Genomic DNA, 13,316 nt, shown 5'->3' with positions numbered 1-13,316 from the left:
TACGGGAGTAATCCTGATTACAAGCGTTCTTGGTTGTATGCAAAAATTTAACAGTGTGACTGTATATTATTATGAAAATGTAAGTAACGGATGGGAGCACTCAGAATGTGCATATTATCATGTATTAGCCGATTCCTGTAATTGCTGATTTGGAAGAGAAGAAAAACATTTAAGTTTGTTTTGTATAAGTATGCCTCTATATGCTGTTTTGACATCTTATTTACTTGATTACGGCCTTTGACGTACTTTCGTCTTTACATGAAAGAGTTGAAAAAAGAGAGAATATAGTCGCAAACTGTGTGTTAAGAGTACAGTTTCATATTATTCAAATTGCAAATTGCAGCGCATGCGTCTTTATCAAATCAAAATGTTTTGCTCTTGCACCGATATATAATATATGTATGTTGAGTTACAGTTGTATTATGTCTTATTGTGGCTACGTGTTGAATGTATCACTTGCTTATGAAGGTATTCATGTATACCATGGTACATAGGTCGTTTCTTCTCGATTCCGAAAATATATGTGCATAAAAGTTCGTCCATAGATTTCTGGGATATGATGGGGTAACCTTGGATGCTGATGTAGGTTTGCCAACAAGGTGGAGTAGATAATTCCGAGTGCATTTACAGGTCATTTCGCTTCATCCTCGGAGGGCAGTTCCTCGAAAAATATAAAAAAATATATGGAAACCCTATGCAGTATACCTATTTCAGTAGTAGTACCAGTCTACCATCTTTGAAAAAGCCAGTGAAACCTTTAGCGTACTAGAAGAACTGTTCTTTAGCATAGTTTTTTTTTCCTCTTTTAATAACGTTAGGCGCGAGACAATTGATACGTGAAATTGAATTGAAAGCGCTTCTGTCTGTAAAATATCGAATTGTAGATAAGAAAAAGAACGGGATTTGCCCTACGAAGTTGATACATATGATACAGCTCGGATAAATGTATTTCTGATTTTCAGGCGACTATTCTAGCAACGAGAAAAGTCTTCTACGAAAAAATTCATTGAGCTTCATCGGTTTTTCATTATTTGAAAATTGAACACTGCACTGAAAAAATTAAAAAATGCATGTTAACATGTCACATCTGTTATCTGTTATCGATAACGACGACAAAAATAATGATAAGCTCTTGGTAATAAAGCCCTTCATATAGTAACATGCATGTTAAAAAAATTGAAGTACAAGATTTGAAATAAACCGATTACAAATACTTTGATCTATGATGATAGACTAGATTATAATACTGGTCACATGTTTGCTGTCCGTAACACGTAAAATCTGTATAAACCTGTTGAAATTGAAAATATTCGTATCGAAAAATGTCGCTTGTGAAACGTTAGTATCAGACAATTTTTAGCTGTGAACATGGGCCCTGTTCAAACTTTGAAATTTTGTCCAACATACATTCCTCTCATCAAGAAAATGTTTTCAAGTATACATGAGTTTCATCAATCAAATTATAGAGCTTGCCTTACTTATTTACTCAATTTTTTAGATATTGTATTTTAGAATCTGATGTAAGACTGATCTTGAACTTTTTTATGTTCAAGGAGTTTTTGAAATCACAAATATATATTGGAAGTTGTGGAATGGCTACAGGATATTACGGGTAGCACTTATACCCGGACCTCCAATGAAACACAACTTTGCCTTTTGGCTGTTTATTGAAAAATGTTAAAAAGTTGTCTCAGGTGAGTCGCCGAACTTTTCTTTTTCAGGGTGCCAAGAGCTATCCAAATCACCCAATACATCCCGTGCACCTTTCATGGACACTGGCACTTCCATGGCTACCGGACTATAAGGTTGATCAGAAAATTCAAAAATTTCTTTGCATGTTCGCAAACGTTCCAATACATACCACCACAAACCCTCATCTCCTACATCAGAGAACATGACGAAATTCACTTTCCTTCGCAAATATTGCACTAAAATTCCAATCGATTCCATTTTGTTTCCAAAAATTCAATCGACCTGTACCACATTTTCACACCGGTTTCACCTCGTACAAATGAGATACGAACAAGCGTGACCTGCTCGCATTACATACAATTGACGAATCATTTCTTTTTTTGTGAACCTAGTGTTGCGTCAGTTAAATCTGCTTGTAGAGTCCTTCAAAACTAAAAAATAATTCCAAGGACTGACCATACTGATGATTTGAGCGATTCCCGAAGTGCCTCTCTGTTTGAAAATTGATTTGTTTCGTTTTTTTACAAATGAATTGTATGCAGGCCCCGAAGTCTGTTCCTGAGTTTTTTAAAACTAAAAAAAAAATGCCAAGGTAACGGGTCCACCGCAATTAATGAAATGTCTTCATTTGGAGTAGATTGCAAGCGATGACAAGCAATTTATTTTCCTCAGAGACTACAAGTTTTGGTCATCTGTTTTACTTATCTTAAACGACAAAGAGAAGGCCATTATGTGATATTTAGGAAGAGAAAAAGAGAAATCCTCTCAGCTGTCTCATTCGCTAATGTACATATCTAGGGCACTTTGCAAAACGTTAATTGAAATTCTCGAGTTTTGCTATACATAACCGGGGATAATCATTGTTGAATTTTGCACAGATTTTTATAAAGCAAAGAGAAGCAAAGATTACTTGGAAGGTGGGCAGGAGAAATGATTAAGCTCCTGTTGGGATTGTTGTTCTCGGAACAACCGTTTTTTGTTACTTTATGAATCTGTTGCTTGCATGAAGCCCTGTAGGATGACCAGAGCCAATTTTTGATAAATTTATTCCGCATACACTACATTAAATCACACAGTAGTGATACAACCAATTACGAGAGGAAAGTTACACCTGTATGTGTCACATGGGCTCTTATATTATAGGATGCTACCAAACTGAAATTCTGGCATATTCCTTAACTATAGGTTCGTTTAATCAGAAATAAAAATTTCTTGCCAGATGTACACTTAAAGGTATCTTTATTTGATCCGTATAACAGCTTAGTGGATGTATAATTATGAAGCCCACCGTGGGGTCATATGGGCTGGATTGTGAAGATATGACATGACAACTGCACTAACACTCATCATAAACGAGGACAGCACCTGAGAAGATTCGATTGACTTTAGTTTCATTAAATTATAATCTGGAATGTTGAATTATACCTGTTTTGCATCATCTGACGCTCTGGAGTTGGCAAAGTTGATGCAAGAGGAATAAAGGGCTATCCAAGCACACCATTTTTTTTAAATTCAAAAATTACTTTTACACACAAATACATACCACAACAACCCCTGATCACCTTCATCAGAAAACATGACTTAATTCACTGTAAATAGTCCGGTAAAATTCCAAAAATTCAATCGACCTGTACCACAATTTCACAGCGGTTTCGTCCAAATGAGATACGGACAAGCGTGACCTGCTCGCATTACATACAATTGACGAATCATTTCTTTTTTTGTGAACCTAGTGTTGCGTCAGTTAAATCTGCTTGTAGAGTCCTTCAAAATTAAAAAATAATTCCAAGGACTGACCATACTGATGATTTGAGCGATTTCCGAAGTGCCACTCGGTTTGAAAATTGATTTGTTTCGTTTTTTTACAAATGAATTGTATGCAGGCCCTGAAGTTTGACCCTGAGTTTTTTAAAACTAAAAAAAATGCCAAAGAAACAGGACCACAGCGAATGAATGAAATGTCTTCTTTTGGAGTAGATTGAATTCAGAACCACTTTTTTCACAAGTTGATCTCAGACAGAGCTTTTAGACGAATACTAACTCTTCCAATTAGCTATCAACGATTTAATGTGTGAATTATCAACGTCTGGAGATTATCATCGTTGGGTTAGGAGAAGCGTCACGTGTTTTAATAATAAAAAAAAAATATTTTATTTCATTTGTATAGAGTTGAGATTTAAACACAAAATTATAAAAGTAATCGAATCATTCTGTTTTTATTTCCATGAAAATTTATTTTAATAAAAAAAAGTGAAAAGAAAAGAAATTTTTGTTTTAATTCAAGAATCACTAATAGTAATAATGACCGTGTCGATAATAATGATGATTTTAAATAAACTAAGAATTCATCTAGGAAATTGTTTGCTTTAACAAAATGTAAAAAAAAAAGAATAATCAAAAATCAAAAGTAAAAATCATTGATAGAACATTGCACGCATCACTGTCCCTGGCGATGAATTGGTTCAATTAAACCTTGTGGTGACATTTGAGCCACATCGAATGATGTAGAAGAACGTGGATTTGAACATGTCTGTAAACAGAATTTGATTATTTACAAAATAAAAAAGGTAGTGTGAGAGCTGATATTACGTTTGCCCGAAATTAAGGCCTTCAGCTCTAAACTCTTTAGCCACCTTTTTATTCGGACAGATCTGAAATAAAAAAAGTTTTCGGTAAAATTTAAAAATTCTATCGGTCCCTTAAACTTACAATGGATATAAAAGTATAAAAGTCTCTGAATCTAAACAAAGAAAACCACCATTATGTCCATGAGTGTTTTCCAACTGTGAGTTAATATTGAGTTCGTTTGTACCAGGCGGCAGATCACATTTCCGAACAAATAAAACGGGGTTTAACTCTATCTGAAAGAAATAGTATGTTACATAAAAAGGGTTTAGACCCAGGTGGTGAAAACGTCCAGGGATGGAGCGACGCGACATAATAATGCCAGGAAAATCGCTTATACGTCGGTTGGATTTAGTATCGTATCTGTTGTTGAAATGAAATGATTTTCCCCCTAATTGTGAGCGTTTAATGTAACGAATGTAAATGCGACTCTAATAGTCTAAGTGTCCACTGACAATGACAAAACTGATCTAAACTCTTGATACTTAATGCGAAAATGTCGTTTCCATCTCAACCATTACAAATGGACTTCCCAGCGGCAACTCAATCGGATTCATACAACTTTCAACCTCCATCAATCACCGGACAATATCAGCCGCAGCCACCAATGACTCATCAAATGCAAAATAAGCTGCCGCCCCATCAGCAACTGCCACCACAAAATCAAGCGCAACAATTCAATTCTCAGTATGGATAACAGTTTCCACAAAATCGCCAACAATCGTTATTGGTGAATGGTGGAAGCAATTCGTCCTCTCGGACCGCATCACCGGCACTTAATCAATCCATAAATTCTGCGCATTTCCATCCAATATAAATTCATTTCAAACAAAATATAATCGAAAATTCTTCACAGAATTTCCTGCGAGTCGGCCATTTTTTAGCGTGTAAGCAAATTTTCGACATGCCAGAAAAATTTTTGTTTGTGGAAAAAAGTTATGACATGCTGCTTATAAAATGTTCAGGATAGTCCACGGATGTTTTTAAGCCACTTTCCGCAAAAATTTGGTGGAACGCACCTTCAGTATGACGGTATAAAGTCAAAGTTTGGTTTCGCAGGGGTCATGCTGAAAACAAACGAGACATTGAAAACGTGTTTTGGTCCTAGTTTTCATTGACAAATGCAGCAATCGCAATTTTCGATAGAGAAATTTCTAAATTTATTTGACAGTTGCGACAATTTCGTCATGAAAACAAGGACCAAAATACGTTTTGAATGCTCGTTTGTTTTCAGCATCAAATTTTTCATGAAATTTCGACTTTGAAACTTCATTTCTCACGAGTAAAAAAACTTTTTTAGCCCCGTACGAAGTACTGGGGGCTTATAAGATTAATATGCCGTTTGTAACACGTCGAATTGGAAGCAGACAGTAAGGGCAAAGCATTTGGTTATGTTAATAGATGACGAATCCGCAATAAAAACGAGCCGTCAGAACAGTCGGAGCGTTTGCTGCGACTGAGCCCCGTACAAACCCGTACATCTATTGCGCACGTGACCCTACTTCGTCCGTCGCCCTACTCTTACCGTAAGCCTACTGCGCCCGTAAACGTCGTAAAATTCTTATGCAATGCGTACGTCTTAAAAATTGCGCACAGCGCAATTACGAAGCCCCGTACGACGTTCCTTTCAAATGTAACACAAACTACACTTCCCACTGATCAGTGATTTTGGAATTATCATTTTCACCTATTTATATTGATTTTACAAAAATCCAAAATGGCGGCCGACGGCCATTTTGTTAGGAGGTGAAAAGTACAACGGCTGCTTTACATTCGTTAGTACCTTTCAAACAAAAAAAAATACATGAAATTCGGTTAAATTTTACTCGAGATATTAACAAAAAACACCACCTTCACTGTACTGCCGAGTAGCCACATATAAGCTCACTCCAAGAGACCTAGCTCACACTCCGGTAAACCGAATTTTTTCCCTGATTGGTTCGGTCAATACCTATCAAATAAATCAAAATCCATCTAAATCCGTTCAAATTTGACTAACCTACAAGCAAAAACGGCTTGCCGCCCTGTACCTAGTTCACACCAAGGGGTCTAACTCACGAGTCGGTCATCCAATTTCCATAAACTTTTTTTTTGTCGATAGGTATTGTAAATACCGTTCATTTAATGTATCACTTACAAGTGTAGCCTTTAAATGGCCAGAGAAATCTTTGGAAAACGTTAAAGCACTTATGGGGCCCCAGCTCGGGAGGGGTCGACACAAAATCGCCCATCCTATGCGTAATTTTAAAAATGAACACTTTCAGTAAATTTGACCATGCTCAACTTGACTTGCATTTTGGTAACAGACGCATTAGAGGGTTGTAGACGTATTAGGCTTCCGGGCGTATTACGGCTACGGACGTATTATGGTTACGGACGAAATAGGATTACGGGTCGTACGGAGCTAAGTCGCAGCAAACGCTCCGACTGTTCTGATGCCTTGTTTTGTTTTTAAGTGGTTTTGGATACTTTGGGCCTTGGGGGTATCAAGAATGTGGTAAAAATAATTATTCAAGAAAAAGTTTGAAAACCCGGGTTTTGGTAGAACAACTAAAAAATGCTTGCACTTAACATCATTTTTTTCGGTTTTTTACGAATAACTCGAGATTTTCGATCGGAATTTTTGGGCACCCCTTCCATAAATGTGTGCCCTGGGATACTCTACATAACCCAATCTTTCAAATTTAGATTACCCAAAACTGTAACTATTGGACGTTAACACCCGCACTTTCAGTTAAATCTGTTTGTAGAGTCCTTCAAAACTAAAAAATAATTCCAAGGACTGACTATACTGATGATTTGAGCGATTCCCGAAGTGCCTCTCTGTTTGAAAATTGATTTGTTTCGTTTTTTTACAAATGAATTGTATGCAGGCCCTCAAGTCTGACCCTGAGTTTTTTAAAACTACAAAAAAAAATAATGCCAAAGAAACTGGACCACAGCGAATGAATGAAATGTCTTCTTTTGGAGTAGATTGAATTCAGAACCACTTTTTTCACAAGTTGATCTCAGACAGAGCTTAGACGAATATTATTCGATTAACAACGTTGGGTTAGGAAAAGCGTCACGTGTTTTAATAATAAAAAAATTATTTTATTTCATTTGTATAGAGTTGAGATTTAACACAAAATTATAAAAGTAATCGAATCATTCTGTTTTTATTTCCATGAAAATTTATTTTAATAAAAAAAAGTGAAAAGAAAAGAAAATTTTTGTTTTAATTCAAGAATCACTAATAGTAATAATGACCGTGTCGATAATAATGATGATTTTAAATAAACTAAGAATTCATCTAGGAAATTGTTTGCTTTAACAAAATGTAAAAAAAAAGAATAATCAAAAATCAAAAAAAAAAAATCATTTCAAATTTGATAGAACATTGCGCGCATCACTGTCCCTCCCTAAATACATCGATTGCATCAATATACATGTCCTATTCGCTAAATGTATAAAATCGAAATCAATTTTTCAAAAATTAATTTAATTTTTTTTTGCTAAACAGAAATATACGTTTTAACGTTTGAAAATGATCAAATTGGATGCTGCGGGCACAATGGTTTCATATTTTCCGACCGCATTTTTCATCATATTTTAAGTTTCAATTTTTTTTTTCAAATTTTGTTTTTAAGTTTTTATTCTTTCTTTTTGTGTGTCTGTAAAAATTCTACATCATTGGAACAAGATTTTTCATAGCTACAACATTACATTAAAGTGTCTGTGTATGTGTTTGTTTGTGTTTAGTCTATTATCAAAATTGTGTGTGCTCATGATAACCAAAAATCAATGAGATTTTTTTTGCATTATTGACATAGCACTGACAAATGGTGTGTCCGCTTATGCAATTATTAGCTCGGATTATAATTCTATTGATTTTTTGCTAGGGGATGTTCGATTTTTATTTAATTTTTTTAAATTTTTAAATTATTATTTTTTTAATGTTTCGATTTGATTATGAGGAATAGTGTTGTTAATGATAAACGTTCATGGAGTTTATTGATCTAATGTTGTTCAGTTTAAATACGCTTAGAAACCATGAACTTTCAATTGATCCGATTTTGCTAGACCGGATTTAGTAAGCCACTGACAAATGTTTTCACGCTGATCGCCCTGTAACTGTAAGACTTCACCGTATTCTGGGTGCTCAATTACTGTGCCGTTACATGCAAACTCCTGAAAATTACCAAATAGAAAAGAATTGTCTTAGTCCTTTGGTCATATTTTAGAATGTATACAGTCAAGGAACTTAAGGTTGTCGTTACTTACTTTCTTACATGCCCGAACGATTTTTTTCAAGTCATATTCCGCAGATAATCCTTGCACCGTTGTTAATGTTTTGCGACCATTTCGTTGCTGTATTCTTATGTGCACGAGACCGTCTTGCACATTATCATCAGAGCCCTTACTTGCATCAGCAAACGGGTCTGTAAAAGAACATAGAAAAAATATTGTAGATTTCCTGGCTGATTAACATTTCACTTAAAATTATACAACTGAGACCGGTGGGAATTTCATGGAATGTTTCTTTATTTCGTCACAATTTTTATTGATAAAAAAAATGGAATGGCGCCGCATGATATCATTCTGTTAGAAAAGGAGCACGAAACATTTTTATAGCTGATTTGTGTATTAAGAGCAGGGGGTCCTTTACAAATTTGTAGTCTAGATTTAGGCGGAAAAATAATCGTTTTTTGATGATTTGATTTGATTTGAAAATTGGTTTGTGGGTGATAACTTATCCCACTTGGCGAAACGTTTGTAGATTGTGTGAATTTATGTAATCTGCACAGGTTTCTCCAAGTGGGTTAAGTCATGACTCACAAACCAATTTTTAATTTAAAATTGAGACATTTTTTCAAAAAAAAAACATTTGGTTCAGAGAAATCATCAAAAAACGAATATTTTTACGCCTAAATGTAGGCTAAAAATGTGCAATGGGTTCATTGCTCTTAAATAAAAGCTACAACAAGTACACAGAGACAACCTGATGTTTTATAAGTTGAACCATATTGCTTGTGCCCTTTCGGTTTGATTTAAATAGTCACGTCAAGTCAAGTCAGGAAATTTATCACTCAAAAAAGAACACGTTAAATAGTCAACAACGTAAAACTGAAAATAAGAAAAAAAAACGAAGACCTTCCGAGCCAACTGTAAACTTATAGCAATAGAAAATTTCTGAGTCTTTACCTGTTGTCACGATCAGAATGTGCCAATTGCAAAACAAATAAATTCAAGTTCTACGACGAACCAAGTTCTAGTCGTTCACATTATTACAACGTTACAATGTCAACGAGTGGGATTATCGCAAGAACTTGGAATTATTTCATTTGCTTTTCTGAATTGTTTTAACAAGAACGATTGAATCTAGCTGAAAATATTCTGGGTGCCAATCGTGCCGATTCTCAAAGCATTCGTAACTTTAAACTTTAAGAATTCGTAATTTGACAGTTCTTATGGGATTTGACACACACAACTGTCAAGTTACGAATATTTGAAGTTACAAAAATACGAGAATCGTCGCCCTGAAGCAATAGAAATTACCGGTGGGCCTCCAATATTTTCTCTCATGCAAAAAGCTCTATATTAATAACATGATGACAAAGTGAATCATCACTTGACCGCATGATACTTTTTAATTGATTCAATTGAACAACTCATCGAAACTGATATTAATGCACAATATTAAAGGTGCTGTGGTAACGTGTTCGACTGATCATTGAAATCATTGAAAGCGAACGGAAATGAAAACAGTTACAACTTTGGATTGGACATGCTTTTTAGGTAAACGAAAATCGAAACATCAGAAAAAAAAATTATTTATAATTTGATGACGTAATGAGCCGAGAAATTATATTTGTTAACGGTTTACAAGATGCATTGCCGAAAGCAAATATTTATCACGGTCGGTGACATTGCGAAAAATTTACTTAGGGAGTTTATAACATTGAACTTGCAGGTGTATAACAATAATGTGCATACGTCATTCATATCACAAATTTAAACTCGAATTGGTACAAAATTCACTTCAAAATATTCAGATTTTTTTCTTTTGCTTTACACATAAAACATCGGTGGGCATACATAGATAGGATTCATAAAATCAGATTTCGGCACAAAATTTATGAGACCTCAAAAATCGCTAAATCGGCCATTTTGTCTCGAAATTTCGAATGAACAAAAGAATTTTTCGATTTCAAAACGTAAAATCAACTCACCAAATGTGTTTAAATTCTGGATGGACATACGATATAACAAATAATGTACGATCAAAATAATTTTACTGCAGACGCAGGTACAACAAACTGTTCGGATAAACTGAAAAAATTGCAAGAGCTAAAACGCGTTACTTCTTGTTAGCTTCTTGTCACTTTGAAAAGGAAACAAAATGTCAAAAAATTTCGAATATTCATTTCGAAATGAAGTTAGCTATGTTTGTTTGTGCTCATAGTTTTGGCGAATCTTTTGATGCTATTGGTGAAATTATTTGAATCTTACTAAGTTTTGCTACAAATGTTGGATGTAGGACTAGCCTCTAACTCATATATGGTTTTCCAAGTAGCCTCTAAATTTTTATAAAATTTAAATTCGGTTTCTTAGCTTCTCCGAAATACCTGTACTGTATGCGTTACAATCAATTTATTTTCCTCAGAGACTACAAGTTATATAGGTCATCTCGAGGGTCATCTGTTTTACTTATCTTGAACAACAAAAAGAAGACGATGGGCGTGACTAAAATGTATGTTAAAGACAAAAGAAGTTCTAGATCTTGGGTCAAAGACTAGTTGAAAGTTTGAGCAAAAGAAGTACAAGATTCAATGATTATAAATGGTGATAATGTACGGCATCTGTTTAATATTTAGGTAGAGAAAAGAGAAATCCTCTCAGCTGTCTCATTCGATAATATCTAGGAAACTTTGCAAAGCTTCAATTGAAATTCTCGAGTTTTGCTTTCTGGAGCTATACATAATCATAGTAGAGTTTCGCACAGATTTTTAAGAAGCTCCTGTTGGGATTCTTGTTCTCGGGCATTTGTTGGTCTTTTATTAGATTTTCTACGATAGCGAACCACAATTTTTTGTTACTATATGAATCTCTTGCTTGCATAAAATACAACCATTTACCTGTGGGATGACCAGAGCCTATTCTTGACAAATTTATTCCACAAACACAACATCAAATCATACAATAGTGACACAACCAATTACGAGAGAAAAAAACACCTTGGTCACATGAACTCTTATAATGCTACCAATCTGAAATTCTGGCAAACACCTTAACTATAGGTTCGTCCTGATTAAAAAATAACAATTCCTTGCCAGTTGTTCACTTAAAGGTATCTTTATTTGATCCGTATATTAGCTTAGTGGATGTATAATTATGAAGCCCAGGGTGGGGTCATTGGGGCTGGATTTTGAAGATATGACATGACGACTGCACTAACACTCAGCATAAACGAAGACAGCACCTAAGAACGATTCGATTCTAGTTTCATTTAATTATATTCTAGAATGATGAATTATACCTGTTTTGCGTCATCTGACGCTCTGGAGTTGGCAAAGCTGATGCAAGAGCAATAAAGGGCTATCCAAGCACACCATTTCAACTTCATCATGAGACCACACATGGAAAATATCATACCTGTGAATTGAAATCAGTAAAACTATGTTGATCATAGGTGGAGTCATATGGTTGTTGCTTATTTCTATGCTTAATTATTGAGCCGATCTAAAACTGTAAGTGAGATTGGCTAATCGAGTTGAATTTATTGGAAAATAAGAGTCACGTCAACGAATGCCAATAAGACTCCGAAGTATAGTAATTAACGATAACTCATTAGCAGAGCAGCCATTGTAAACTCAGTTCAAATCAATATCATTTGACTGAACTAGGAGTAAGTACACTCAAAAACTTGTTTCACCAAATGAAATCAATTTTATGTCACGAAACATTTATGAGTCCTACACAATGGTTACAAATTACCTAAAATATTCATGTAATCGGGCACAAGATCCTCGCTGCCAGCACCCTGACTGGGTGGTTTGTAGCGATTAATTTTATCTGCCCGTCGTGGATCCACCGGTGAATTCATCTGAAAATACAAAAATAAAGTTAACATTTGTTTGAAAAAGTGAATTTTGTCTGCAAATTGTTCATTACGATTTAGAAAAATATATTAACGAATGAAGCACAAATGAAAATAATCTTCAAAAATAATATGATGACACGGATGACACCGAAAAAATACAATCTGTCAGAGTATGTTGAATTTACATCACTCTCAGCTCGCCGTTCGAATTAACGGTTCGAACGATTCGAACATTACGGCATTAGTAAACTGAACCAATTCTATTACAATTTCGCGCAAAAAATTCATATAACACGATGTAGATTTATTTAGCCTATGACTGTTCCAATTTCAGCCAAGCTAAAAAAAATGATCAAAAGAATCTAATAAACATAAGCTGACGCCGACCCGTACGAAACTCCTATTCGTATCAAAAGCCTTTTATGTTAAACTCATCGTCTCCTCTCACTTCATTATCTTTCCTGGTGAAAAGCCATGAGCCCTAAAATCACATACATTATCCATTCTTTGCCTTGTTATCATGCATAAAGAAATTGCCGGAGGCAATGTCGACAGCACAGTACGAAGGGTACGAAGTCAAATTTAATAAATTCCTATTATCTATATTTTTACTATAAATGATGACTTTACAGATATATATGCTATGATATATCTCAGAACATATAGATATATATAGATGTCCACATATGGGATGCCTGCTCACGCTCTGGTGAACCGAATTTCATAAACTTTTTTCACTGATAGGTATTCACCCTATATTACAGAATATTTCAATTGCCAAACAAAGAAGCAATTCGACATCCATTTTAGTCAGGATTCCTGACTCAGGAACATTTAACTCAATTAGGGAGAAATAGAGTAGACGATTTTCATTTATTGTGAAAAGGTCGATTTTCACTAGCTGTGCTATGGACAG

General features: G+C 34.9%; 2 protein-coding genes across 2 annotated transcripts; both read right to left on the bottom strand.

The window, feature by feature from the left end:
• Positions 1-7,933: 7,933 nt before the first annotated feature.
• Positions 7,934-10,699, bottom strand: LOC119081608 (eukaryotic translation initiation factor eIF1). Its single transcript, XM_037190650.1, has 3 exons — positions 10,530-10,699; positions 8,581-8,738; positions 7,934-8,487 (listed from the first exon to the last, which is right to left on the bottom strand). Exons 1-3 carry the CDS (start codon positions 10,555-10,557, stop codon positions 8,341-8,343), a joined length of 333 nt encoding a protein of 110 aa, XP_037046545.1. The 5' UTR covers positions 10,558-10,699; the 3' UTR covers positions 7,934-8,340.
• A 926-nt stretch (positions 10,700-11,625) lies between these two features.
• LOC119081874 (protein Asterix) lies at positions 11,626-12,619 on the bottom strand. Its single transcript, XM_037191114.1, has 4 exons — positions 12,472-12,619; positions 12,295-12,403; positions 11,837-11,952; positions 11,626-11,779 (listed from the first exon to the last, which is right to left on the bottom strand). The coding sequence occupies exons 2-4, from the start codon at positions 12,401-12,403 to the stop codon at positions 11,690-11,692; spliced, it is 315 nt and encodes a 104-aa protein (XP_037047009.1). The 5' UTR covers positions 12,472-12,619; the 3' UTR covers positions 11,626-11,689.
• Between the last annotated feature and the right edge of the window lie 697 nt (positions 12,620-13,316).

Source organism: Bradysia coprophila, unplaced genomic scaffold (genome assembly GCF_014529535.1).
Source record: "Bradysia coprophila strain Holo2 unplaced genomic scaffold, BU_Bcop_v1 contig_358, whole genome shotgun sequence".
NCBI lineage: Eukaryota > Metazoa > Arthropoda > Insecta > Diptera > Sciaridae > Bradysia > Bradysia coprophila.
This window is presented reverse-complemented; position numbering and strand designations above follow the sequence as displayed.

Coding starts and splice junctions, on each gene's coding strand:
- LOC119081608 (XM_037190650.1), bottom strand. CDS start 10,557: ATGTCCATCCAGAATTTAAACACATTTG. Junction 8,739..10,529: donor CCAGAATTTAAACACATTTG/GTGAGTTGATTT, acceptor GTTCTTTTACAG/ACCCGTTTGCTGATGCAAGT. Junction 8,488..8,580: donor TCGTTCGGGCATGTAAGAAA/GTAAGTAACGAC, acceptor GGTAATTTTCAG/GAGTTTGCATGTAACGGCAC.
- LOC119081874 (XM_037191114.1), bottom strand. CDS start 12,403: ATGAATTCACCGGTGGATCCACGACGGGCAGATAAAATTAATCGCTAC. Junction 11,953..12,294: donor CGATTACATGAATATTTTAG/GTAATTTGTAAC, acceptor TTCAATTCACAG/GTATGATATTTTCCATGTGT. Junction 11,780..11,836: donor CGTCAGATGACGCAAAACAG/GTATAATTCATC, acceptor AATCGTTCTTAG/GTGCTGTCTTCGTTTATGCT.